At 38.2% G+C, this 27,691-nt stretch overlaps 4 protein-coding genes across 9 annotated transcripts in view; 3 read left to right on the top strand and 1 right to left on the bottom strand.

Moving 5' to 3' along the window:
- The first annotated feature begins 481 nt into the window (after positions 1-481).
- LOC105457377 (oxysterol-binding protein-related protein 2) lies at positions 482-6,600 on the top strand. 3 transcript variants are annotated; one of them, XM_011702008.1, is made up of 10 exons: positions 482-811; positions 1,295-1,457; positions 1,704-1,905; positions 1,992-2,101; positions 2,257-2,415; positions 2,704-2,904; positions 3,031-3,220; positions 3,308-3,424; positions 3,677-3,894; positions 4,253-6,600. In XM_011702008.1, the coding sequence occupies exons 2-10, from the start codon at positions 1,426-1,428 to the stop codon at positions 4,353-4,355; spliced, it is 1,332 nt and encodes a 443-aa protein (XP_011700310.1). In that variant the 5' UTR covers positions 482-811; positions 1,295-1,425; the 3' UTR covers positions 4,356-6,600. The 3 variants fall into 3 exon arrangements, with proteins under 3 accessions (XP_011700310.1, XP_011700311.1, XP_011700309.1); XM_011702009.1 differs by having other exon boundaries at positions 482-819; XM_011702007.1 differs by having other exon boundaries at positions 482-1,457.
- A 2,721-nt stretch (positions 6,601-9,321) lies between these two features.
- On the top strand, positions 9,322-15,231 carry LOC105457376. 4 transcript variants are annotated; one of them, XM_011702005.1, is made up of 7 exons: positions 9,322-9,600; positions 10,198-10,805; positions 11,900-12,030; positions 12,096-12,244; positions 12,654-12,713; positions 13,116-13,278; positions 13,564-15,231. In XM_011702005.1, the coding sequence occupies exons 2-7, from the start codon at positions 10,361-10,363 to the stop codon at positions 13,699-13,701; spliced, it is 1,086 nt and encodes a 361-aa protein (XP_011700307.1). In that variant the 5' UTR covers positions 9,322-9,600; positions 10,198-10,360; the 3' UTR covers positions 13,702-15,231. The 4 variants fall into 4 exon arrangements, with proteins under 4 accessions (XP_011700307.1, XP_011700306.1, XP_011700305.1 ...); XM_011702004.1 differs by having other exon boundaries at positions 9,322-9,709; XM_011702003.1 differs by having other exon boundaries at positions 9,322-10,805.
- Positions 15,232-16,152: 921 nt separating this feature from the next.
- LOC105457375 overlaps positions 16,153-27,691 on the top strand; it is a 51,100-nt gene continuing 39,561 nt past the window's right edge. The window contains exons 1-2 of the mRNA XM_011702002.1: positions 16,153-16,341; positions 16,572-16,646. Coding sequence (XP_011700304.1) covers positions 16,205-16,341; positions 16,572-16,646 — 212 coding nt within the window. The 5' untranslated portion in view covers positions 16,153-16,204. The remainder of the gene's footprint in view (positions 16,342-16,571; positions 16,647-27,691) is intronic.
- Positions 24,159-26,219, bottom strand: LOC105457374 (sal-like protein 1). The gene has a single exon (XM_011702001.1). The coding sequence runs from the start codon at positions 26,217-26,219 to the stop codon at positions 24,159-24,161; it is 2,061 nt and encodes a 686-aa protein (XP_011700303.1).

The raw sequence follows: 27,691 nt of genomic DNA, 5'->3' as shown, positions 1-27,691 counted from the left end.
AAATCTGTTTCGCTCTCTATCCAAAACAATTTTTATCTATTTTAATATAAAGCACTTTTTAAAAGAATATTTATTAATAGTTTATCTTCCATGAATTAAATTCTTCAAATTAAATTTTGAAAAATTAAAGAAAACTTTTATTTATTTTTTAAACAATTTATATTATTTTTAAAGTAGCAAAATACGCAAGAAGAATTAATTTATTATTTTGTTATGCGTTTTACTTGGAAAAAAAAATTAGAAGATTGTATTAAAAGATTGTATATTAAAAAAGATTATATAAAAATTAAAAATCAATTACATTTAAACTTTATTGATATTTAAGGAATTGCTTTTAAAAAGTCAAGATCCTAAATTTGCAAATTTCAACCCGGTAGCTGTTCCTTATAAACGAATCGGTCGGTCGTCCCAACGGAAATCCTTGGGAGCTCAACGGTCATGCTCGGATTTATTGATATTTGCTTCAAAAGCAAAGGGGGAGCTCGCCGTCACACCCGCAAGCTCAACAGTCCTCAAGTGTACAGCTGATCGTGAGACGAGGTTGAACCAACCGCGTCGTGGGGTTTCCGGTCTCGACGATCTTTCTCCTAAAATTCGCGATCGTCATGAGCGAGTGACAGCGAGTGCCGAACGAACGCAAGGAATCCTCCGCGCGAGTGGCATTACCTCTGCGGCTTCGAAGCTGATCGGAACAATTGTCGGAATGTCGCCGAGATAGCGAGACAAAGCTTTTTTCTCTCTGGAGAACCGGACGGTCCATTTGGATACCGCGCCTCCCTCTTTCCCCTTCTTGCGCCCGGAAGATCGGAAGGTCCCCGAGTTTGTGAACATCGAAAGATTCACTCGCATTCGACGATTCACCAAAGATCCAACTATCTAAAATACCTCTCTGGCTGATAGAAATAACTCTTCCAAAGAATTCTACTAAATATTTTAGATTATAATTTTTCTAGAGAATTTAAATATATCAAACTCTCTCTAATCCAAAAAACCGGCTCACTATATATACGTGCACTGTCAAATTTAGAGTTTCAAATTAGAGTTTAAAATGGATATTTTTGAATACCTAACAGAGAATTTTACATAAAGCTTTGGATTTCTGATTAAACGTCGAAGATTTTGAATATCTGAAGACTGGAAGATCTGCACTACAAATCTATCTTAAAGTTGCCAATTATATCTGCTTAAATTTTAGTGAATTTTGAAGCATTCAAGGATTTGTATCAAAAATTTCTATCACATTTCTCAGAATCAATAGAAAAATGTCAAATAATCCGAATTCTTTTATATTCAGTAATAAATTATAAAGCTTCATAATTACTGGTCGATGTTGGTGAAAATCGAAGTATCGACTACTCACAAGAAAGACATATTGAAAGCTCCTGCTGTCGTCGGGACGCTCGATAGTCACGAGAGACCCTTACAATGGCCAACGAAAGGATACCGGAACGTTACAGGTTGGTAATAAATTCCGACAAATTTTTATTTTTTTATTTTTTATTTTTTAGGAATCTATAAGTTCGCGGAGAGCTTCGAATTTTCAGTCGTATTGAAAAGTGCAAATATTCAAAGATTTACGAATCTGAAAATTCCTTTCTCATTTTTTTTTAAATTCGTACAAACTAAAATTACACCCATTTATATAGCTTTAAAAAAAATCTTCTTTTCCCCAATTTTTATTGAAACGCGTTTTACTTTTCAAGAACATCGTTACCAGTTCCGGGTCACTCCGAAGTAAATCTCTGCTCAATGACGCTCCAACTGGGCAAAGACATCAGCAAGACCAGTATGCCGGTCATTTTCAACGAGCCCCTCTCTTTTCTGCAGCGCGTCGCGGAATATATGGAATACGCTGTATTGCTTAAACAGGCATCCCAGCAGGAGTCGCCGATCTTAAGGCTTCAGGTGCGTGTGGAATTGCTTTTAAATTTAATCGGGATGATAAATCAATAATCCGACACTATTAATAAATGAAATTAATGATTACGCAGTATGTCGCGGCTTTCGCTGTGAGTGCCCTCGCTTCGAACTGGGAGCGCTTTGGGAAACCTTTCAATCCAATTTTGGGCGAAACGTACGAGTTGCAACGCGAGGATTTCCGGTAATTAATTGTTTTACAGATCGTACTTATTAATTCATTATAGTTTAACTTCTAGTACAAATTGGCTTACCGTTCAAAATTATTTTTTCTGCTAATTTGTGACCATTTCTTCTTTTATACTGAAAAAAATTATTTCTTCTTCAAATCTTCTTCAGGATAATATGCGAGCAGGTTTCGCATCATCCACCTGTGTCCGCGTTCTTCTCTGACAGCGAAGATTTTATCTTTCATGGCAGCATCCATCCCAAATTGAAATTTTGGGGGAAATCGTTGGAGGTGCATCCGAAAGGAGTTGTCACGGTCGAATTACCCAAGTACGCTCATAATTACAATCATAAATTAATTTATATACTATAAAATAGTTATTTACTTTATCTAACATTAATTACATGTTGTCATTATTATCTCCTAATTTTGTCAAAAAATATCCATCTGAATTAATTATTACTAAATACTAAAAATAAAAAATATTTTACATGATAATCTACTAACTTGAACGTTTATGTTAGTTGATTACCATTAAAAATTAAAAAAACACAGAGAATTATTGGAAATTCAAAACATTTGAAAGATGAGATGTATCGATGCTTGTGCTTGAATAGATGGAAGGAGTCCTACACTTGGCAAAATGTCAATTGCATTCTTCACAATGTCTTGGTGGGCCAATTGTGGATGGAGCAATCAGGTCCTCTCGAGATCAGACAGCACGGAGGAGATAATTTGAGAGTTAAATTATGCTTTGTTAAAAGCACCCTGAACGGCAAGGATGTTCATCGCGTCGAGGGATTCATAACGAATCAAGAGTAAGTTTTAATTAATGCAATTAGATTAGCAAGGCAGACAGAAAAAATTACATTTGTATTATAAATAATCTATTTTACTTTAAATTAAAATAAAACAAAGCATATTGTTTCTCTATATTCTTTTAGAAAAAGGAAATTACTCTTCCTTTATGGCCAATGGACCGACATTTTACGATCCTGCGAACCCTCGTTGTACGAAGAAACACTGGAGAAGATTAAACTGGAGGCCAAAAGCCCGCAGGGTAGTCCAGGACACAAAAAAGTCCTGGCAAAGCTCCACAGTCTCAAAGTTGGAGCTTTCAAGCCCTTGCATCAGGTATTAAACAGTTTTCGCTGAACAAATTGATTCATTTTTTTTTTAATAACTTCTTTAATGTAGAACAAATATTTTTCTTATTTATAGGATGCGATAGACGAGCCTTTCGGCAGTGCAGTCGTTGATGACATTCCGATCGTGGACGAGATTCCAGGATCTGTCACACTGTGGGAAGTCACACCGAGGCCCAGCAATAGTTCGGATGTTAGTCGAAATAATACTTTGAACATTTTGATTAATTTTTTGCAAAACTCAATTCAATTTCTAAAAATATAATATATGTTTCAACAATATAATTCAGATTTTTATTATTCTATTATAAAAATATTTCTCACGTTATTCTTTATTCTTTCTTACAATAGATTTATATCTTTTGATCTATCAATTTTATAAAAATAATATGCCTCGACATGTATCGGTTTGATAATGCAAAGATATTGTCATTGTGATTTACAGTATTATCAGTTTACGACGTTCGCGATGTCGCTAAACGAATTAGAGCCTGATATGAAAAAAATCCTATGCCCGACCGACTCCAGATTGAGACCTGATATTCGCAAGCTGGAGAACGGCGATCAGGATGGAGCTGCGTCTGAAAAAACTAGGTTGGAGGAAAAGCAGAGAAATTGCCGCAAAGCGCGCAAGCAGAAAAAAGGAAACGAATATGTTCCCAGGTATAATTCCGTATTTTATTTTGAAATAATATATTTAACAATTAAGAAATTAGAAGTTCAATTTAAAACTTTCAAGAATTACATTTCCGAGAAACTTCCAAAAACTCGAGATTGAAGTGTGTTAAAAATAAATAATCTTTTTTTTAAAAACCAAATATTAAATTAGCTATTTTCCTAGTATTAATCTGAAGCTTTTAAAAAGTAGGACTAATTTAAATAGAATTCTATATTATAATATTTAATAATAAATTCAAAATTAAAATCACGGTTAGAGATCAATAATCTCAGATTATTTCTTTCTTAACGTGATTAATTTAAGAAAAATAATTACCATAATTAAAACAAAATAAATGCACAGGTGGTTCCAAGGGGGTACAAATCCTTACACGGGCCAAGAGGATTGGATATATCAGGGTGGATATTGGGACCGTAATTTCACCGATGTCGAGGACATCTTTTAATGAAGACGGAGTTCGTTAGCTTCCATTAATCCGACCGGCGCCCACGAAGATCAACAACTGGGCGTCGTTAGTGCAAAATTACAAATAAATTGCCCAAGAGAAGAGGTGCGTAGATTGGTAATAGACGCCATTATAGAGATCGATGTCTTTGTGTAAAGTAATTAAAAAGCAGATCTTGCGTACGAGATTCTTCGAGCGCAAAAATTGGAGCTCGACGAGTTGCTGGGAACTTCGTCCCACGCTCTTCGACGCGGGAAGAGAGCGAATCGAAGATACAAGCGAATATTATTCGAGAGCCAATGGAAAATCAGAATTAATAGTTCTCGAACGCGTTCGATTATGTCATTGGTTCGCGCTTCCTGTTTCCGACACTATTTTTATAAAGGGCCAAGTTGGATGACCAGAAAGGCGATTCTTTCATAGTATACCTGCTTGAAGAAGCCAGTAAAAAACGATGGAACTTTGCTTTGAAATTTATATAGGATGTTCCTATAACATCGGGATTTTGTTCCCGACATAATTCAGGAGATACTCTATGTACAATTTCAACGCAGACTATCGTTTCAGTCTAGGTTTCTCAGTTAAACTATCAAATATTTATCCGCGCAGTATACGCTTTTCTATCAATCTGTCAATTCAATCAAGTTACGTTTCGACTCATTAATACGAGAATCGGATTTAGTTCAATCCGAGAATATTCTTGTATATTTATATCAAAACTATACGTAATAGAAATGTAGAGGAAATCTTGTATCTTATCGATTGAGAAATGCAATCTGAAATTTAGATCGATGAAAATGAATAATTTTTTAACGGTGAAAACAAGATAGCGGATGATAAAGATATAGTATATCAGATACAAGACAAGACTCTGATACTATGCGAATAAAAAATACGATCGATTTTCTTTTGTGTAATTCTATCGGACTCTTTGAGCAGGAGTTTTCATAGATTTTCATGTAAATAGACAGCGATTGTATAATACATCTGTACCAAAGTCAGACGGGCCGAACGACTTTTTGCGACAGCTTTGTATGTACCAATCGAGCAATAATTATTTACCGTAAACTAATTTGTACGTTATTTTCGATTTCCAATCTGGAAAAAATCGCCGAATTTCAGAGATGCCATTTTGCGAGACACTATGTTAAAAAGAAACGGGATCCGCAAATTTTGGTGCCAAGAATTCTAAGATTCACAAACTTAAGAGAATTCGAGAAGAATCTGATGAAAATATGAGCTACGCTCCACGATAAATAGAGAATGGGAGAAATAAAACTTCAGGAAAAGATCGAAAAACCCCGCGAGTTAAAAGGCGCAAGGGATCCAATATATGTTTGCGGAGTAAACTACGTTATTGCTTCCTGGTAGATGTATCTTTTGCGCGATAGATGCTTCCTAGGGCAAATTAACCATCAGACAAATATGTTGCGTGTCGTGTGTGCGTTGACAGGCTTAATTTAGGTAAGGACGACAATAATTTGAGGTTCTCAAAGAGCCAAATGTGTTTTAAACCGTGGAAAAACATCTAAACCATGCTGTGAAATAAGCCAAAAACGTTCTTTTTTAATCAATCGATCCATCGAAATTTCCTTTCACCACCAAAAAACAAGAAGTAGCAATTGAGAGATGAATTTTTGAAAAGGTATTTTCGGAAACGAAAGGTGGAAGATAAAATGGAAAGAAAATTAAGGCGGTTAAGGCTTTTCTTTCGCGAAAACTTATAATTTTGGAGTCAGGATATTCGTTGGAGGGGGTTCTTTTTTGGAATTCGATATGATTTAGAATTCAGATCCTCGAATTATAATAGCTCACCGGTCCGTCGAGTCGATCGTATAAGCGTGCGCTGTTTCAGCCCGAGTTTGCGAACGATAACTCGAATCTCGATTGATAAGCGCGCGGAAGCGCGCCAGCCTTCGAACGCATTATAACTTCCGCGAACGAGTTTATGATATAAATGAGTACACATATCTGACACCCGATAGAATTTCTATAATGCTTCCATAAGAGAAAAACGACGACGCGGATGATTTATACATTGACGATATCATACGTACCTATACCCTACGCGGTGATAATCACCCGGATCACCTCTGAGGACCTTATTATTGTTAAAAATCGCGCACGTAGTATGTAGGTATTCATTGTGTTTGCGTTGCATATAGATTATGGCGATGTGTAATCTGTACATAGACAATATAGCCATATTAGAAATAAATGTTGTTAAAAAAGAGTTCTTATCCCATATCTATTTCACAGCTTATTTGAAAGCCCGGCAACTTGATTTTTTCACGTAGAAATTAACTTGCTAATTAAAAGAAATTTAAAAAAGAAAATCAGAAATTTGAATCAATTAATCGCTAATCCATATGATTGTAAATTGTAAATTTTGAAGAACAGAATAAATATCTCATTTACATTTTTTTAATATTTTAAATAACTTATATATATTAGATAATAAATTTATAATCGTCAATTTAACATTGCGTAAAATCTTAGATTTATATAAACTTTATATTTTTATATTTATGTTTTAATAACAAAATAGTTATAAAAATTATAGTTATAATTATATAATTATAATAAGTTAGATAATAAAGTCTAAGTGGAGTTTGAGTCTCCGCTAAGTGGGTTTGAATGCGCGCACGCTATATAAGTGCAGGAGAATAATCAATAAAATAAAATATAAATATCCGTTAAGTGAGGTTCGAATCTTCGCTAAGTGGGGTTCGAGTCTCCGCTAAGTAAAGTTCGAGTGAATTTATTATCCTACGTCGAGTCACTCGAGGTTTTACCGGGCGCTCGCTACGCGCCGCCACTGGCAGCCGCGTATCCAATATGGCCGCCGGCGCTTAGCCAGTTCACCGTCAGGACGGAACCGATTGATTTGTTCACGGTATCGGAGAACGTATGTTGCTTTTCGCTTCCTGGTGAACCGATCTGTGACCTCGAGACACGCCGATCCTTTCCGCACGGTCGACGGAAATCGTCATTCTTCGCCAACTTCGCACCGCGAGACCGTCAAGATGAGCAACGTTAACATACCAACAGGTGAGATCATCGACTTCGTCATCAGCTCGCGATCGAGGAATTATTCGTGTAGCCGCTTGATGATTAAGCAAGACGCATTGTTAATCTTCGTTCGAGAATTAGCCGGCGAAAGTTCCAGTTTAAGGGGGACGCTGCAATAACTGGAATTCGATCGAGTTCTAACCTACAGTTATGCGTCACCCGCTTATCTTGACGTTTCCAGCAACGACCTTGTGAACTCGCTCGTGCCTCTGTGTACGCGTGTTTACGCGCACGTACGTGTGCTAACCGGCACGGAATTCCTGTCGAGTCGGTATTTATCGCACTATTTTTGCGTTGCATTCGTTAACGTTTCGTTCTTGAAGAAAAGATTTCGACGTAAAATAGATAACAATGCGCGACTTCGTTAATAAATAAAAAGACCTCATTCGAACTTTTTAGTTTCAACATCAATTTCCAAATATTGAAAACGTAATTTACAGGTGGAAACCGCCAAAAAAATTGTTAATTGTAATATTGTCATGGTCAAAAATTCCGCATGATTTTTGTAAGACTTTTACAGAAACAGAAGAGAGAAAGAAATGTGTAGGGAGCAATTGACACAACATGATTAAATTGTAACTGTAATGCGGGTACAGCTGCACCAATCAAGGTCAATTCTCTACATTCTACTTTGTTCATTTACTTCGCTGGGAGAATTGAACTCAGTTTATGTTTCTTGACAATATTCTCAATTAGATTCATACGAAACTTTATATATTGCAAAAACACTTTTCTAAATTTCAGATGGAAAATACACATTTGATAATTTATGAGAGCTGGTAGTCTACAGGGGAAAATATTAAGATGAAGATGAAGATAAACAAACGAAAGAAAGCAAATAACTTATTTAAAGCTTCTACAGCTCAAAATAATGAAAAATTAATTAAATAAACATGGAGCGCAATAAACAGGAAGTTTAATGGAACGTATTAAGAGAGGGGACATTTTAGATTAAACGTTCGTTAAATCGGTGCTAAAATTACAAATCGATTTCTCAAGACTCTTATTTCTCTTTCCGTTTCAATCTGATGTTTGAGTTAAATGCGATTCAGACGGCCGCTTTTAGCGATAAACACACGTCACTAAGTATGGGCAAGAATCTGCCGTCGAGTCGGATCGATAGAAACCGGTTTGCCGAAGGTTTCCGCGAAGTTCCAAGAACTTTTATTATACATCTTCGCCACGCTTCCGCGCTTTCATCATCGATCGCAAAAACAAGCGGAGCACTCCGTCGAGGAGGTCGATGAACCAATCAGAGCGCCGGATCGGGCCTAGTTTCTCTCTCTTTCCCTTTACGACTATCTTTAGCCTACTTTTTCTGTTTTATGCCCGCCGCAATAACTTAAATAGAACGAACGGAAACGCACGGCAGCGAAAGGATTAAAATCCGCCGCGAGTACCGGAGTAATTTTAAGACACCCCGTAGAGAACAGATATTGGACGTAAAAGGCTTAGCAAGAATTAGCGAGAGTCTCTTAATTAACGTGTAAAGTTTCAAACAAATCTCACTCGGTACAGCTGCACGGGAATATATATCGTAGAGAAAATCATAATTAGAATCGAGCAGCATGACTGTATTGTGATGTCGTTTCGGCTAAATTAATTAATTAATAATAATAGTAATAATATATATATTTCTTTATTTGTGCGGCGAATTCGTTTAAAAGCTGACACTGGAATTCTATTTTTTCTTTTTTTTCTCTTATTCTTTTTGATTGTGAATTTCCAATCCATAGAATTACATAGAATCACACAATATCAAGTTCTATTCCTCGATGGAGAGCCAAGGCCACCTGTCTATTCCCTCCTTTCCTTCCTTTTCTTCTCCCTCTCCCTCTATTCGTCTCCCCCCTTCCTCTCGCCCTCTCCTTGTTTCCTGCTAAGGTAGAGCGAGAGCAGCGTTTCGATTTCTCCGCAACGTGGTGGTGTCTTCGCGATCGGCAACATCGGCGTCATTCTCAAGGCAGCACAGCTGTTAGTCGTGTGTACACGTTAGTCCACGTGGTCGCGTTTTGTGAACCATCACAAATGCACGGATTACATTAGTCGTTAAATCATGCATCGCGACGTAGATCTGGAAATCGATCCCGTTGGAAGGAAATCTGATCGCGCAAACTTTTAAGTTATTGCTTCTGCGTGATTTGCAAATATCTTTGCTGGTTCTCAGTGAGACGTGAGCGATTAAATATATTGTAAATTGATTGTGATAACCATCGAATCTCTCAATTTCCGTCGAGATTGTGTGAGAAGAGACACGCCTCTGTAATTTTTAATTCTCGATGGTAACTTCTTTATTTTTAATATTGGATTATGTTGATATTTTATTGTGATTGATACAACATATGCAATATTAAAATCAATGCAACATATGCTAAAAATCACAGATGAACCTTTACTTATAAGATATATATCTCTAAAGAGAATACTGAAGCAAAATAATTTTGCAGTAGAAAGTCAACTTTGAAGTTAATTTTTTAAAGCAAGATTTTGAAGAGAAAGCAAGATATCGAACTAGCTAGCTGATAAATAATGTTAAAAGAGACTGAAGAACAACATGATGTCAAATCTATAGATCCTTCAATCGAAGATCTTTTTTTGTTCAATAATTTTTAATTAAATTTTTAATTAAAACAATAATTTTAATAGCCATATGATTTTCATGAGAACTAAAGAAAGCAGTTGTTTCTAATTTGTAGATTTAGAGACATTAGTTATTATTTCTGAAACTTTCAACAAACTTTTTGACTCATATTCTTCTTGAAAATTATAGAGAATTTAAACGAAAAGTTTATCTTAAAGAAAATTACGAAAATCAGTACTGGAGTACTCTATTTTGAAATTTATCTTCCTCATCAAACTTTTGTGGCACGTATCGAATCAAGAGCTTGGAATCGAATTTTGAGATAAGCTTTCGAATCTCCCGGAGGAGGACCATGAAAAACAACATGGCGAATCCTGAACAATCTGTAAATCCAGCAACTACCCAATCGCGCGGGAAAGTTTGCCAGGAGCATAGCGAAGAGAATTGTCCAAGCGAGAACGAACGTGAATTCGAATCGCTAGAATACGAGGAGGATGCATATTACTCAAAGCTGACAACGACACCGAGTTTCGACGACATCGACGAACTCGACGACGAAGAGGTGGACGAGCTAGTGGTCCACTGCTGGCGCGACTCCAACGGCGAGATCGACGAGATCGTTGTGGACGACGGCAACCTGTCTGTCGAGACGGAATTCCTGCAGGGAGAGTCACATGACGGCCGCAAGAAAAAGAAGAAGCGATCGATTCGCGTGATCTTCCAGGACTTCTCCAAACCCTACCTCGCCAAGATCAGCAACAGTCAGAACTACAAGAAATTCCTCGAGTTAATAAAAGGTGCTGAGGGAAGAGAAGAGAAATCGCTTCGCCGCTTTTACATTCGTAATTTACGATAAAGAAGTCGTTACGGATTTTGCTAAATTTCTTAAGGAAATCGGGGCGATTGTCAAATTATTCATTCGTGAATAATGATAGTGTTTTCAAAGTATTAATGAAATATTACGATGGATTTATTGTTTAAAAAATTTAACAATTAAAAGTGAACGAATTTCATATTGAATAAGAAATAAAAATAGGCGACAAAATGTTATTTTTTAACTTTTAACTTTAATCAAAGTGGTTATCAAGTTTAAATCGTTTGATGATGTTGTTTAGGGGGGTCTCAAAAATATTGATATCAAAATATTAAATAAATTTCTAGATTCGCAAGTGCTTAAATTTGCATAGAGACATTTAATTTCTAACATAATAATTGTGTACTTTCACGTGAGAAATTTCGCGGTTACGTCTAGCAACTTCTCGTTGATTTATTTCTTCTTGACACGTGAAAGTATACGAAAAAGGATCATAGAATCGCTATCGAGTACGGCGACGTGAAAACATACTTTTAATTTTTCTAGGACGATGTTTCGCTCTGTTGAAACTGCAGAACTCTGCGCATTCCTCCGCAATCTGACGAAATTAACGAAACAATTGGAATTGTTCGTTGAAAACTTAAGCAATTCTCTAAGAATAATTTATAAATTACAATCGATCGCATTTCTCTTTTCATGTTCGTATTTTGTAGATCAAAACACACAATCATTAGATAAATTTTATTTACTTTGAAAACCTAGACATGATAAGGTATCCTTCTGCCTAATTTAATTATGTATTTGATTTTAATTTCTGATTTTAGTGTTGTAATCTCGAGTTTTAATTTTTAATTTTAATTTTTAACTTGATATCGTAATAATTCTTTTATTTTACTTGTTCTACAGAGAATTATTATAATTTAGGTAGAATATAAACGTTATCTTTCCACATGTAACATAATAATCCATATTAAATTGTAACCTGCTAGTGAGAAAAGTGATCCTCCGAGCAGTCAGCGTGACCGTCATGCTATCGTATGCCTCACGATTAATTTTCTTCCTTCCCTTTTGTTCCAGGTGAAGACGCCTCGCTCCACTCGGCCGGCTCTCTGTCGCCGTCATCGGATAACATGGCGAACGAGCTTCAAGGACTTTCCTTAGAGGAACAGGAACAGCAAAGGGCCAAATGGAGCGCTGAATTAACAAAGGTAGGTCTCAACGAAAAGACCCAAGGAAAGACCCGAGAACGGAAAATAATGGAATTTTATTTCAGATTGAAGAAGAAATAAATACTCTGAGACACGTTCTCGCCAACAAGATCAAGGTTTCGCAGGATCTGAAGAGGAAGCTTGGCATTAGCGTCTGGAAGGAGCTCACCGACGATGTCAATCAGGGTATCAAGAATGTTAAGGAAAGCCACGTGTACGTATGCTGCTATAGCTTCGCTTTTTTCGCATGTCTCTGTACATATATTCTGTATATATAACACATATACTCTACACATACTCTCTGCAATCTGCCACATTTTATGTATGAAGGAGAAGTGGATAAGTAAATTTCATAACAGGATCACCTTTAAACTTGCGAAATATTTCATCGCATGTTAACAAAATATTTAACGATCTTCGAAAAACGAGAACCGCGTTTTCCAAAACTCATGTTTTTATTTTTCTGATTTTCATTCGTCTTTTTCATTTCTCGTCTCTTCGTTTTCATTCCTTACGAAGCGACGGCAGGAATCACTTTTTTTCTATGTCGATACTCCACTTCTACTCTTCAGATACACGTAGAAGCATTGATTTTTTTCACTTTTGGTTGGGTTCTCATTCAGTTATCAGAACGTCGGCGAGACATTCGGTCGTTTAACCAGGACAATCTCCGCGAACAGTTTGTAAGTACGCACAGTGTCTCATTTCCCCCCCGCCTCGCGATCCACGTTTTGTAACAGTATTTTGTGTTGTATTAACAATAGACGTTTATAGAGTGTCTTTGAAACAGGTCATCAAACTTTGGCAGTATATTCATCTTTGAAACAAACAAAAAATTTGGCAAATTTGCTTTGGAGACAACTTGTATTTGTTGGCATCTTAATTTTCATAATTTTAATCACCGACGAATCGCTGCTATACTCGCTTAAACAAAATTTAACACAGCAAACACTGACTTTATCTAATATCTAAGAGCTTTATGTTGAATTAAAAATTAATTCATGTAGTTTTTATGGAGAATCTATATTAAAGATTAGTAACTTTTACTGTTTTAATAATAAATATTCGCTTTTTTGTCGTATTAGATACCAAAAAACAGAGTCTGTACTCAAGTCTACGGCTGAGAAGACGACGAGTATTTTGGGTGGTTTTGGTAGTGGCATTACCATGAAATTGGGTCAGATGCGTAATTCCGACAGCTTCCGATCGCTGGAGGAAAGGGTTGGATCTGCCTGCGAGAACATCAAGGTAACTAAAGTTAAATCGGATTCATTTTACTAAATAAAATATTCGTATTAAATTAATCTTCAAATGAACTATTTTATAATTTGCTAGACATGTTGAACGCGTGCGCTTTGAAATTTCCAATATTTTATATCACAAACTAGATGAATCAAATAAAATAGCTTAAATTTTATTGCATATTGGAAAAAATTTGTGTGCTTTTGAATTACTAATTTATAAAATCGTGATTTTTTTTTTTTTTGACATTTTATTCAATAATTTCAAACCTTTTTTTTTCTCTTTTCGCAGACGAAAGTCGTGCCTTCGAGATCCGGTTCGACGCAGAGCTTCGACGAGGCTCTTCGGGAGTCCGAGGCAATGAGGCGCTCGTCCGCGGCACCGTCGGTCACCAGCCCGACCATCCCCGAGGATAAGATGCTCTCTTAGAGTTCGAAACCGCGCGAAATTCGTGCGTCTCCTCCGCGCGATACAAAGTGCTGATACCGCGCTATATTATTACTGCGTTCGTCTATTGCAATCGCTTTAGCGGGCCAAATGACGACGTATCCGTGCATGTCGGATCCGATTCAAGTCATTCGATACTTCGCTCAATCGGCCGCGAGCACGATCGTCCAAGTACTATCCTACCTATTCTCTATCCAATAAAAAAAAAATATATTTTTCTTGCACGCCATTCTCCACGCCTTTTCCCTCGCAGGATCGCCTTTCTCCGGGCCACTTTCAGGACATCCCCAACGCAAAGTGTCCCACGCGATTTTTATACTCTGTACTAAAGAACGGGTACTCAAGACGATCTGTTTTCCAAACAATGAAATGCCTTTTGGAATTTTTTTATAATTAATAAATATAATTGTGATTTGTAAATACAATAAAATATATTTGGGGCTCGAATCGGAGCTGATTATTTATGCGTGCCGCGAGAGAAACCTAATTTTGGATGAAATTGCGAAAAAGAGAAATTTACGACATGGTTTCCCCTATAATTTTCATCGTCGCGCGATATACATTTGTCGATAGTTCTTTTTTTTTCTTTCGTTGTTAGAGCAATGTATTAAGTCAATTTAAATCTTTCTGTATGCACTTATATCTCTGCAAATATTCATAATTTTTGACACTCGGAGTTTCATTGCGTATTACCGGTGTCCTGAATCAATCTAATTGAGCTGCCAAAAGCAACAGTCTTCAACGATTTATGACCCGTCCACTGACAATATTTTACACTGTATACTTAACGGAACTTCTCACCTACTATGCAGATTTAATTAATGCGAGTCATTCGAAATATTCAATCCGCCAAAAGGCATATCTAATCAAAATCTCGAAAACGGAAAAACACATCGCTATATATAGCCTTTATTTTTTCTATTTATCTAATTACAGAAAATTGTAGCAGATTGACAGGATTATTATATAAAAAAGTCATGCTAATGAAACTTGTTACAAATAATGAAATCAAATCGCGATAATATAAATGAAGAACGGTTTTCCATGTACCGTAAATGATTTTGTCGCAAATTATGCAGAATGAGTCATGGAAGCAAAACGTTCTTTAAAAAAGAATTTTTTTTTAAGGAAACCGTTCAACAATTCTGTTTTCTATCGACTTATTCTGTACATTAGACTATGAGTGGGAATTTCTCGTGATTTCACGAATGGTATTTTTTAAATGCGCGGATCTAATTGGATTTGCAAATATAAACGAAATTCGAGAGATATTTTGTATTCTAGCTTTTCGGATGGATTATCGACGATGCATAGTAGTACATGTGTTCTTGTTAACATTAATACGCAATAATTTACACGTGAATCTACGAAAGTAAAACTCGTGCGAGCACGTGCATTGTAATCGTGAATGTGATTGATTGTTAATAACGACAATTGGCCGTGATTCGTCGATAATGTCTACTGCATAACACCTTGTTCATATTGATAAATAAATTATTTTAAATGCTAAAAGCCACAAATATATCTCACCTCCCACAAAAAGAATTATCTTAACGAATCTTGGTGATTAAATTATTACATTGCAGTCTTGAACGTTTCAAATGTTCGATGTTATTACGCGATTATTTTTTACATTTAAATAACGATAAGTTAAATTTCGAGTTTCGTTGCGCTTCAATATTATTGTTAACGTGTGATATATTTTTGGTGCAAATTATTACGATTTATTACTCTGATCATACTTCTGGCATATTCCACTGATGGATACAATTTCGAATTTTAATTCCAGATTAAATGATTGCTGCGATTGAAGAGTAATTTCGATAGTTTCGATATTTCGAAAATCGCGCGGCCGCCCTGCGGAGTGCGGCCTGTGCGGCGGCTGCGTGCGGCCAACTTCATTCAGTCGCGCCAATTGCGGTATGGCGGATCGCGTTTCAATCGCTCCGCGTTTCTCGCGATCGTTACTGTCCGCGCGCGATTCTCACGCGCGAAAAGTGTCGCGTGAGTCGTCTCTCGTGAAGCGACAGATCGCGCGTATCGCGATATATCACGTACGGTCGTGACAGTACGCGGATTTCATTGATGGGGGCTCATAATTCTTCCCGAAATCGGAACTCTCTGCGCTTCACGCGCTCTTCGAGCTTTTCTTTCGGAAAGCGCGACCAAGCGCACGCCTGCAGATACGCACACGCCGCTAAAATCACTGTTATTTATCAGCTGCGCCGAGTGCGTATTCTATTGCCAGTCATTATTTTAATCACAATGACTTGTCGGTGATGCCGAAGTACTCGAAATACTTCGAATTTTGCGATAAACAATCACCCAAGTATCGTCGTGTTTGAATCTCTCGCCGCCAGGTAGCACCAGCGGTCCGCCATTACGCGCGAACGGCGGAGGCGGGCGGGGGCGGTCCGCGATTGTTGTGTTTTTCGTGAATCATTCACGTTGAAGGGAGAAAGGAGTAAAAATTGTGCTTGAGAGTATGTACAAAATCGGGTTGTTAATCGATCGTGTGCGCGAGTGTATCTTCTTCGAGCTGTTTCCAGTTCCGAGGAGAAGAGGATCACCTGGGGACGAGCCGATCCGGGACACCTCGGTGATGCGGCTGATTGCAGTTCGGTGAGTCAACTTGGCTATTATGCTAATTGTTGACATAATCGTTTATTGCTCGAGAGATATAACGGTGAAATTGCATCCCCCAAGTTTGGTTATTATCTATCGACTTAATTAAATTATAGTACAGGGGAAGCACAAAATATTCTAATTAAAGCACTCGAGGGTATCTGACGCGAACAATTTCTTTGATATAAATAGAAATTTGTTGATATAATCGTTATTGCTGTTTCCAGTTCCGAGGAGAAGAGGATAACCTCTGGGGACGAGCTGATCCGGGAAACCTCGGTGATGCGGTTGATTGCAGTTCGGTGAGTCAACTTTGCTATTATGCTAATTGTTGATATAATCGTTTATTGCTCGAGAAATATAACGGTGAAATTGCATCCTCTAAGTTTGATTATTATCTATTGACTTAATTAAATTATAGGGGAAGCACAAAATATTCTAAAAGCACTCGATATCTGACGCGAACAATTTCTTTGATATAAATAAAAATGTTTGCATCATATCTAGTCATTGTTCGTTTAATTCATTTTATCGATTCACTCATTTGTTCACGAAAATTTATTCGATAAGAACAAAAATATGAAGATTCTAAAACTATTTTGTTTTGATTGTTCCGAAAATTTTATAATCAAGTATTTATCCATGAAAATTCAATGATGAAGTATAAAAATACTGATACTCTTAATTTCTCGATTATTTAGTTAGAAGTCGAAGACATTTCGAATGCAGTCGAATTAAACATCAGGCGTCACATGCGTCTCTTCATTGTCTTTTTTTATAAAAAAGCATATAAACCTTTATTAAAACTAAGTACAAAAATAATAGGTACATTTCTTCGTCTTCGCGTCTAAATCTCTAAATTGCTATGCCAGCTGGTCCGCCATTCAAAAACTATTTCAATCATTGTACAACTCGTGAGCAAACGGCGAAGAGTACATATCCTACCGAGGGACGATACACGAAGGTGTATTTTTTTTTCTCCTCACGTAGGTTCAGAATTTTTTTCGCCATTTCTCTAAGATGTTAAAAGATAACCTAGCAAGAATAGAGAGCGATTATATACCGAAGTCGGGTGGACATTAATTAATTCATTAATTAATCCATAAGTTAGAGAAACGAACGATCCTTGCCTTCGAATCGCCTGCAATTCCACACGGTTATACACAGTGTCCCGTAATTAATCGGCGCCACTTTCTCAATTCGTTCGGCTCTTCGGGCGAGTTCGGAGAGTTTGCGACGGAAGTTTCTTTTTTTTATTATTGTTATTAAAAATGTCATTCTCTCTAATATCTATATTAGTTAAATATTCTCGTCGACGATAAATTAGACGAAGACATTTCATTCACTGTACACAACACAAGTATTGCACTCAGCAATTTACTCTCGATATAAATCGTGTCGATCGTCTCGTAGATCTTGACGATTGCTGAAATTAGGAGAGAAACTTGAACAATCCGTGTTATTATTATAAACTATAAAACACAACGGGTGGGGCCTTACATTAGATTTTCAAAACGAGCCTTATATGTGGATCTTTAAAAAAGAATTGGGGAGGGAAAGAGCGATACAACATTGTGAAAATGATATCGACATAACGCACGTGGGTACGTATTGCTATACATATACATATATATAAAACCATATATATTTGCGTAGCTTTACGTATAGAGAGAAACATGTATTATATATAATATATATATTACGACTTCGTTAACAACAAGTGTAATTATTCACATAAAATGTAATTACTCACATAACACAATAATCCGTGATATAATAAAATATCATAACGATCTGCTTTTGTACTGGGTAGGCCGACGCGCATACAAGGTATCACTGCACATACCGAAAACTGTCTCAACGACAGATTTTTAAGTTTAAAGTCGATTTTACCTGATCATAAATTTTATTTTAAGATTTTAATACATGAGGCTTTAAAATCAAAAGAAACATATTTATAATTATTTTATACATATTAAAGATTCCAAATGTACAGTAGAAAATCTTTTAAATAATTGAAATATTAAAGGCATTTAAATATCAAATAATTTTATATTAAAATTTTATTTACTTTAAATCGAAAATATTTTAATTGAAATATTTTCAAAAATTTGTCGTTGAAATATTTTTCGTTTGCATGTGATTATCCTATATATATATATATGTATAATATATAATATATTTTATTAACTTCGGGGTATAAAGATTTGCATTTTCCGCGCGCATTTACAGCTAAAATGGAATTCTTCGGCTCTAATTTTGATTCACGATTGAGACGAAGATAAAACAGCCACACTTTAGCTAAATGCGCGCGTTTACATCTCTTCGGAAATTAATCTATATTTTTTTCATCGCGCGGCCCTCGACCGCTTTGAGTATTATTGCATCGCATTAAAAAAAAGTGGGGGAAAAAAGGACGCCTTCTACATTTACATTCTCGTTACCATGGTAACCTCAGGATTCGGATTCGTATCCTTAACGGGCTGTACAGCCGCCACGTTATTCCTAGGATTAGCTTTACGTACGTACATGCTAGGCAAAGTATAGGCTGAGAGAAGAAAGTAACATAAATTTAAGAACGTATCTCGAATATAGGGAAAGATATCGGCGATCACATGGATTCTCGAGTAAAGAGGAACCGAGGATCCGTAGACTCCGATGAGTATTCTCTTACGTGATGCTATCGCGACGAAGCGGCTGTTTCGACACACATTGTCAGGAAATAAATAATATTACGATATTGCGCTTAAAATAAACAGGAAGAGATTTTTTCATAAAATATGCTCGTTTTCGAATAATGTCAAATTATCGTCAATTTTATGGCGAAATTTTTCAACGATTTTAAAAAATGACTTATATAAAAGAAGAAAAATATGTGTCGTTAAGAAATGAAAACAAAATTATTAGAAATGATTTTGGATCATTGTTACGTTCTCGGATTATTTTTATCTTTGTAAAATTCTCTAAATTTAAAAAAATGGTAAGATTGCCACCTACGATTGTTCGCGATCTTTTTCTATCGATAACTCGTTTCCTTCTGCATTTGCGTCACGCGATTCGTTCGTGGCGACCTTTGCGTTGCTCTTTTCGCGCAATCTTCCATCTATGGAGATCATTGTTGTAAGACGGGGTGTGCCACACCTCCGTTTTACCTTCAGAAGGTTAACAAGCTTATGTGCGCAGCTCTTAAACAGTCGCTTAGGCTGTAATAGTAAAAACTTACTGTCATCAAATTTCAGCAACGAAAAAATTCAATCATTAAACGTAACTCAAGCATTTTTTAAATTAAAAATAAGATTAGAGAAATTAAAAATATTTGAAACAACGCTGAATAACGCTGATAAAAGTGTAAAAGTGATAAAAATAAAAAAATGGAAATAGATAAAAAAAATATTTTATATTTACAAATTTAACGATTTATAAACTTCTCTTGCGATTTCAAAGATGTACGAATATAAAATTTCTAAGAGCCGAGAAAGGATTTCATTCCGAGATCCTTCGGGCTCATTAACTCTCAAAGACGCGCTTACAAGTAATCGCAACGATGCCGCTTTCCTTTCGCGATCGCGAGATCGAGGGATCGATCGCGCGGTTGATTAGAAGCGGCATTAGGGCGGGTCGCAATCTGATTCGACGGGATTGGTGAAAGCCGCGGCGGTGATGCTGCGACGGCGGTGACTTTAAACACCCCTTATAAGGTCGCTCTCATCATCGCGATCTTTAAGTACCCTAGACGTGATGAGGCGCTGCCGTAATAACGCCCTTATATCGAGGTGCCCTACAAACCGAGCGAACCGGGCGGGCCACCTTCTCTACACCGATCCGGTGTGCGACCTAGTTTACCTGACCCTTTAATTAAGCTATTTAGTTGGAGATCAAATTTACTTTGTCTACCAATTAAAAATAATACAGAACGAATTTTAGAGTCATTAGTTCCGCGGAGAGAAAATAATAGCGCTTTCAAATTTTATAATTTCAAATATTACGTAGTACGGACAAAAAAATCTATAGCTTTTAACTTAAATATTGTTTTTATAAACAGCAGTTAAAAAATAGTATAAAATAAATTGTAAAGTTTCTTCAAAGATAAAATTCTACAATTTATAATTTATTTATTATTATAATCCGGAAGAAAAAAGTCTGCAAGTCTTTAATTTCTCCTTTTGAAGTCTTTCCTCCTTTTAATTAGAATATTAAAAACACGAAAGTGGGCAAGATATGATCGAACACGGTAAAATCATCGAAATTAGACGTCTGGCTATAATTACGACAGTCTGTTGTAGAAGTATGTTTTAATTAGAGTACAAGCATTAATTTTTTATAGTTTTTCCTATCTTCTCTTTCTAATGAATCAACTATAATTGCATAAGATAACGAATATAATATAACTTCTGTTAATTTTACGACATCGCCATATTATTATTAGGGTGTGATCCGTGATTAAAACAAATTGAGCAATATCGGGTTTGACAGCACTATTTGTTAACAAATGATTAATTGAACATTGCAATACCTGACGATGTGTTTTCTAGTATCATTTGCCGCTCGCGTCGTCGATTGAGTATGTCAGCGGAAGAATAGTCTCGATTATGTTGTACATACGTGACTAATTACGCAAATTGGACGAGAATCGGCGGGGATCGGCGAGGGAGGCGACCGCGACTGCGAAGTCACGCGAAACTTTTTCATTTTTTAACAAATATTGGAATTTTTCTCTCGATATTCTTTAAATTTCTTCGCAAAATTTTGTGATATTTTTAATTGCACGAAAATGAGCGTGTATTATTTTTATATAACGTGACTCTCTCCGGGGAGAGATGATTTTTAAAAAATCTGAAATTGAAATCAGGTCGTTGATAAGAACGCGCGTCGCATCTTTTAAATGCACCTCTCGTAAGCCGCCTCACTTTTGTAGCAGCGGCCGTGTAATTAATTATCCCGATAACGAATCGTCGACAAGAGCGGCGGATAAAATTATCGCCATATTATAAGTGAAGTGAAATTTATTGCTACTTGGCCCGATGCGATGCGACCACACGGCCCGCGATGAGGTCGTGTGCATGCGCATACGCGATGAGCACGCACGTAACGCAATATCGGTGCAACGTGTAATTACCAGGCGAAACCTCTCGCGATAGCCCGAGGGATCCCTTTGGCAACTCTGACCTCCATGATGTTGTTACGGGGTCGCGGGCCCCCGCGGAAAATGTAGCACGGTGTCTACAGGGTGTTCGCGGGGATTCTCGCGCGTCGTCTCTCGGTCGTCGCACTCGCCGAAATAAGTATGCTATATCGTGATTAAAGCGTTGTCGCAGCTTTCGAGATCGCAGCCGAAAGAATCGCGTTGATTACATTATTGAAATCGGTGGCGTATTAATTAATTACTAATTATTTCTGTTTTTTTTATCAAAGACTGATGGGTTTAATGCTAATAACAACGGCAGTGAATATCATGATGTATGAGTATTGGGTATCATTAACATATAAAAGGCAATTTTATTATCTACGGATATAATTTTATTATCTACGGATTAACTCTTCACGGACAATTGTTTCAAAAAGCCTCGACGATTCAAACACTAATTTTTAACTTTTATCAAAATGGCGAAGTGCATAAATTACTTTGTAAATGATTGTCTTAATTTTATTAATGTTTGATAATTATATTAGACCAAAAATCGTCGGTTATCGATGTAAATCAATAGTAATTTATTATATACCTAAACCTTCATTTAATAATTTTATTAATAAGCACATATAATTAATATATATTCAAAAGTTTTATAATTGTATCAACATATTTTTCCACAAAAAATTTGACTTTGAAGAGCTAGTATAATTCTATTAAAAATTAAAAAAAAATTATATATTTGCCTTTTCAATCTTGATTAAAGAAATAAAAGTATAGAATTCAATGTTATCTGAAAAGTGTTATTCAAAACTTCATAAACTTTAGTATTAATATTCAGACTTATGGTAAGTAGGGCACTTGCCTGAACAACAAAGGATCTCGTATAATATTAATATTATAATATCAGTAAAATAGTGTATATATAATTTTGTAATTATATATACGTCAACAATATTGTAATATTATATTATCACACGCGTAACGTTATTGTAAGTAGCGTAATATTATTATAACATTAATATATCAATGAAAATGCTTTCGTGAAGGATCTTATTTTGCGAATAAGATAGGTAAGAAAAAGAAGGACGGAAAACAAACGCGACTCTTACGGCCATCGATTCTGCAGCATATATAGCATTCGATAAAATCGTTCAAAATAATTGAAAATAATCGTCGTCGCGATTGGTCCCTTTTTCAGCTGCGATTTCGCGAGAGAAGAGAGAGTTTAAAAAAAAAAAGGAGTACCAATGAGAGAATAGCACTTACGCATCTTACGTTTGCTTCGCTCTAAACCGCTCGTTGAGTATGTACCTAAATCACAGCTCATGCTACTAATTACTTATTAAAGGGTCTTCCTCTCGATACTCTGCACTTAATCGCTCTAAGTTATTGCCTAATCTACTCTCTGTGTACAGGAGATGTTTCAGAACTACCAGATGTCCGCTTCGCTAACTCTTAGGTCGATTTGGAAATTGATTTTTCTTTAACGAAAATATCGAAGCATCTGTCGTTTAATCTCAGTTTTAATCTCACAGTTAATTTTGATAAAGTTTTTATTTCTAGATAAATTACAAAAAGAAACATGCAACATAGAATTGACGGGAAATAAATAATGATCTTCAATATTTTCATTAAAGGAAAATTATTCTTCCATTGTCGAAAAAGCTTTGATTAAGAAAATCCGGTAGTTATGGAACATCACGTACATAATTATACATATATAAAAAATTTATTTTATAAAACATTTTCAACGTTAATATCTCGTGGCTATTAAATATAATAAATCGTCAATTAGCCTATAAACATTCATATATCATTCTGTCCTCGTCGTCGTCATCGTCGCCGTTGTCATTGTCTCTGTCATTATCGTCATTAATGGTAATTGAATGATCGTAGGAACAACAATTTCACGGGTGTCATGTTAGTACAAGAGAAGCGATTAGCTCCTCTTGGCCGTCCATAATTAATAAGTAATACAGAAACCGGCGACGGAACTGTCACCGTTAGGATAGATAATCTCGCAAAGTTCTTAATTAATTTTTTAATTAACAACCCTTCGGTCGCGTAGTTTCGCCATGCAAAACTTAATCAATTTCCCGTTAGCATACAGAGTGTCACAGAATACTCCTACTTTTGTATAAAGAAATTATTTTTTGCAACATAACGATTCAATCTGATTTAGGAATCAATTAAGTTAATTCGAGAACTAATTCAAGTAACTGAGTGAACTTTAATTAAATCGACTTGAAAAACTCGAGAAATTAGATTGAAAATAACTAAGTAAAGTTATTTATGTTAACCTAAATGACAATTTAGGCAAATGAATGATTTAATCAGCTTATTACTATTATAATTAAATATAATTCAAGTCCGGTTTAAATAGCTGAAATTAGATATATCAACAATTCTTCAAAAAAATTACTTTTCAAAAGTATGTGAATTTTCTGAACACCCTGTACACGATACGCTTATCTAATGCGCTCGTCATGGTTCGCTCTTTCTCGCAAGCTCGGCTCGGCGTTTCTATTATGGAAAGAAAATCATGCTCATATAAAAAAAAATGGAGAATAAAAAGAAAGCGGAGACCAGCTTCAGCCGCCATCTTTTCCGAGAGAAATAAAAAAGAAAACGTGGACGACGGTGCGTCCGCGCTTGACGTCGTGCCGTGTCCGTGTCCTGCGAACTAACTGGGGGGACTACAGGCAGTTCCCGTCGGGTCTACAGCGACCTGGGTCCTGCTGGCGATGGCGGGGGACGTAGCGGTCGCGTTAGTCTCCGCCGTCGGACTGGTATTTCCGTTGTTTCCACCGCTTCCGGAAGTAGTCTGCTGGATATTGGCGGGCTTCTGAGTCACGTGGGTCTGATAGTGCTTGGCCAGGTGGGCTTTCTGTCGGAAGCTCTTGCCGCAGAGCGAGCAGGCAAACGGCTTCTCGCCGGTGTGCGTCCGGATGTGCACGTTCACGCTATACTTGTCCTTGAAGCCTTTGCTGCAGATGCTGCAGTAATGCAGGGAACGTTCCTTGCGCTGAACGCTACCGGGCGAGCCGCCGGAACCGCCAGTCTGCTGCTGACTCGCATTGCTAGTCTCCGTGCCGGCGCTACCGTTACTGGCACCATTGGCGTTGTTGTTATTGCGATTAGCGCGCCTGACATATTTCTTCGGCGGCTTAGAGGTAACTCCTACCCGGCCAGAAGTCAGCTGCAACTGACCCGACTGTTGCTGCTGTTGTTGCTGATCCACGTCAGTTCGTTGAGCGGATTGTTGTTGTAAAACGTCTTGCTGCGCAGCCGTAACTACTGTCACAGTGCTCACCTGGCCCAGATCGGCCGGTAACGTTATGGTACCCAGACTTCCACTTGCGGGATCTAATGTATACATTACTGTAGTGGTCGCCGACACGTTACAAACCGGCTCGAGGCTGCAGTACGATTCTACTACTTCATTCGCGATGCTTTTAAGCTTCTCATAATCGCCCGGTCGATAGGTCGTCTGATCCAGCTGCGAGAGCAGCAAATCTTCATCGGTACAAGCCTGCATAGAGTCTTCCTGCTGCTGCTGCTGTTGCTGTTGCTGTTGCTGCTGCTGCTGATCGGATACCATTAGACCCGCGGTTCCCGAAACCGGCATCGAGATGGTGGACGCCTGCGAGGACGGCGAGGACGAGGAAACCGATTGGGTCGGTCCGGTGTACAATTTACCCTGAAGAGCGCTTCTCAGGAGACTTTCGGCGGAATCCCCGGCACCAACGGCGACCGCAGCCGCCGCCGCTGCTGCGACTTCCTGCAAATTCTGATCCGACAGCTTCCAATCGTTATTGTTGTCGCCGGAACAGTTGGCCGAGGACGCTCGCGCGCACAACTCTTTGCTCTCGACGAATCCGCTATCGTCGGTGGCGTATTGCGATGAGGGCACAGTAAAACCGTGACCATCCGATCCGTGAAACCTTTCGTTAACGCTCCTGGACACCTCGCCACTAGCTTGCTCGTGATCCTGCTCGCCGGAGGACGGCTCCATGCTCAGAATGGCGTCTAGGTCGAGGTTGGGCCGCAGAGACCAGGAGTCGCCGGACGCGGGCGCCGGGCTCTTGCAGCAATCCAACGCGTCCATCGAGTTTGCCTCGTTGTTCAGCACCGTTAGAGTATAAATGGCACCGTCCGTGTTCTGTCGATCGTTGGCGGCGCAACCCGTACGGCCCGAACTAACGGCCTGATGATGATCGTTGGGTCCGCCGGCCGCCGGATGAATGACACTGTCGTTGGTGTGCGCGTTTGAGGACCAGCAGTATTTATTGAGATCTTCCAATAGAATGTTACACGTCTGCTCCTTACTCTCGTCCTCCTGGCCCCAATAATCGCACTCGGATTGATCCATGGCAGTGGTGTCGCTGGTCGGAACGTTTCCATGTTGTGAACGCACCTGGTGATGCACGTGATGATGCTGATGGTGATGGCTCAACGAACCGGTGATGGTCGAGACGGGCGGCAGTGCTGTCAGCGTGTTGTTGTTGGTCTCCTTGATAAAGGGTGAACTGCCGTGCGAGCTCTCGTGGTCGTCGTGGGTCGGAAGGTAACCGCCCATAGTGCGGCAGCCACCGGCACCGCGATGCAGGAAACTCTCCTCATCGGAGACGACGCCGTCGGTCGTGGCGCAGTGCGGCGGCGGCGACACGACGAAGTCGAAGAAGTCCGTCTTCGGCAGATCCTCGCCGCCACCTCCCGGGGCGAAAGCCTCCGTCAAGTCCATGGAAATGATATGGCGGCGCTCGTTGTACTCGTTGTTGCCGGTACCCGCTCTACTCGATCTCAGTAAAGTCGTTGAAGCCCACTGGACGATGCCGACGTCGGTATGAATTGGGTATCAAACGCAGCGCCCTCGACTCCGCCCCATTCGCCACCGCATCCTCGAATTCCACAGACTACCTGGAAGGAAGAAATGGTGCTGTTTTAACGCGATACTCATGTCTGGTTCAAATCTCTGCTGATTTTTAGTGTAAATTGTTAGGTGTGACTTTTAACGTTTATATTTTATACCAAGATATTAGTTACACATCAAAATAAATTCATACACACAAATAAACCCACATAAATTAAAAGAGAGAATGGAAGAAAATTCAATTCGATATTTGTTCGTAAAATATCGTGCTCCTCAATTTAAAACTATTTAGATTTTGTATAAAATTTAGTATGAATGAATATTTAGAATGAATATATTGAATGAAATATAATGAATGAAAATTTAGAATGAATATATTAATCGCAATATTTCTAGTGCTCTTCTTAAAATCCCAGCTTAATTTTCGAACAATGCGAACGGTAAATAACAATGGTACGAAATTCCCCAATGTTTTTCAGTCTGATTCTTTTTTTTGGACGATGGCACCAACAATTGATGGCGCAGGCGCAACGTTCCGCGACCGGTTAGAGGAACGACACTCGGGCGCTCGGACATCCGGGAGCGCAGAGCGGCGCGGCGCGGCTGCGATCAATTGTTGCGCGCGGGCTCGCGTTGTTGGCATTTAGCCGAGCGCGGCTCGCTGCCGCACGGCTACACTGTATTAATTTGGTACAGTGCGTTGTGGTGCGCCGTTGCGGGATAAGCGAGCGCGGAAAAGAAGTTGCGCAAGAGAGCAAGCGAGCAAGCGTTGCTCATACCGCTCGGCGTCGTACACGCGCGCCCGGCGCGCCGTACTCTCCTCTCTCTCTTTCTCCCTCTTTTTCTCTGTCTTTTTCAGTCTCCCTCCTCCCGCTCCGATCTCGCGAACTGTGTGCCTTGCTAGAGCGAATTTATACACGACTACGGTGCGTTCCCACGCCATAGAGCATGCGAGAGAGTCCTGCTCTTCGAGCTGTGCTCCAAACGATCCCGCATTACCGATGTACACCGAGGTAAACGGTCGCGCAAGGAAACTCTGGAAAATCTAGGTCATCCCCTGCGACGCCGTTGCATTCGTTTTATCGGTTAATGGGCAAACGTTGCAAGGAAAGCAACACGTATCGCTGACGAACGACGACGATAATGAGAACCGAGAATACCTCTCGAAGATATCTCGAAGAATAGCTAAAGTCGTGGTTAATTAAATCTATAAACATCGCGTTTAATGAGCCAAGAATAAAGACTCTGGGCTCAATAATAAAAATTACGAATATTCTTATGATTTAATCTATAAAAGAAAATTATAATCTTGATTGTTCATGGCCACCCGATGTAATTCAATG

Source organism: Wasmannia auropunctata, unplaced genomic scaffold (assembly GCF_000956235.1).
Source record: "Wasmannia auropunctata unplaced genomic scaffold, wasmannia.A_1.0 LD335244.1, whole genome shotgun sequence".
Lineage (NCBI taxonomy): Eukaryota > Metazoa > Arthropoda > Insecta > Hymenoptera > Formicidae > Wasmannia > Wasmannia auropunctata.
This window is presented reverse-complemented; position numbering and strand designations above follow the sequence as displayed.

Bases quoted from the DNA above. Each gene is read 5' to 3' on its own strand.
- LOC105457374 (XM_011702001.1), bottom strand. From the start codon at position 26,219: ATGGACTTGACGGAGGCTTTCGCCCCGGGAGGTGGCGGCGAGGATCTG.
- LOC105457377 (XM_011702008.1), top strand. From the start codon at position 1,426: ATGGCCAACGAAAGGATACCGGAACGTTACAG. The intron at 2,905-3,030 runs GTAAGTTTTAAT...ATATTCTTTTAG, and splicing joins GGATTCATAACGAATCAAGA to AAAAAGGAAATTACTCTTCC. The intron at 3,425-3,676 runs GTTAGTCGAAAT...TGTGATTTACAG, and splicing joins GGCCCAGCAATAGTTCGGAT to TATTATCAGTTTACGACGTT.
- LOC105457376 (XM_011702005.1), top strand. From the start codon at position 10,361: ATGAAAAACAACATGGCGAATCCTGAACAATCTGTAAATCCAGCAACT. The intron at 10,806-11,899 runs GTGCTGAGGGAA...CTTTTGTTCCAG, and splicing joins ATTCCTCGAGTTAATAAAAG to GTGAAGACGCCTCGCTCCAC. The intron at 12,714-13,115 runs GTAAGTACGCAC...TTGTCGTATTAG, and splicing joins ACAATCTCCGCGAACAGTTT to ATACCAAAAAACAGAGTCTG.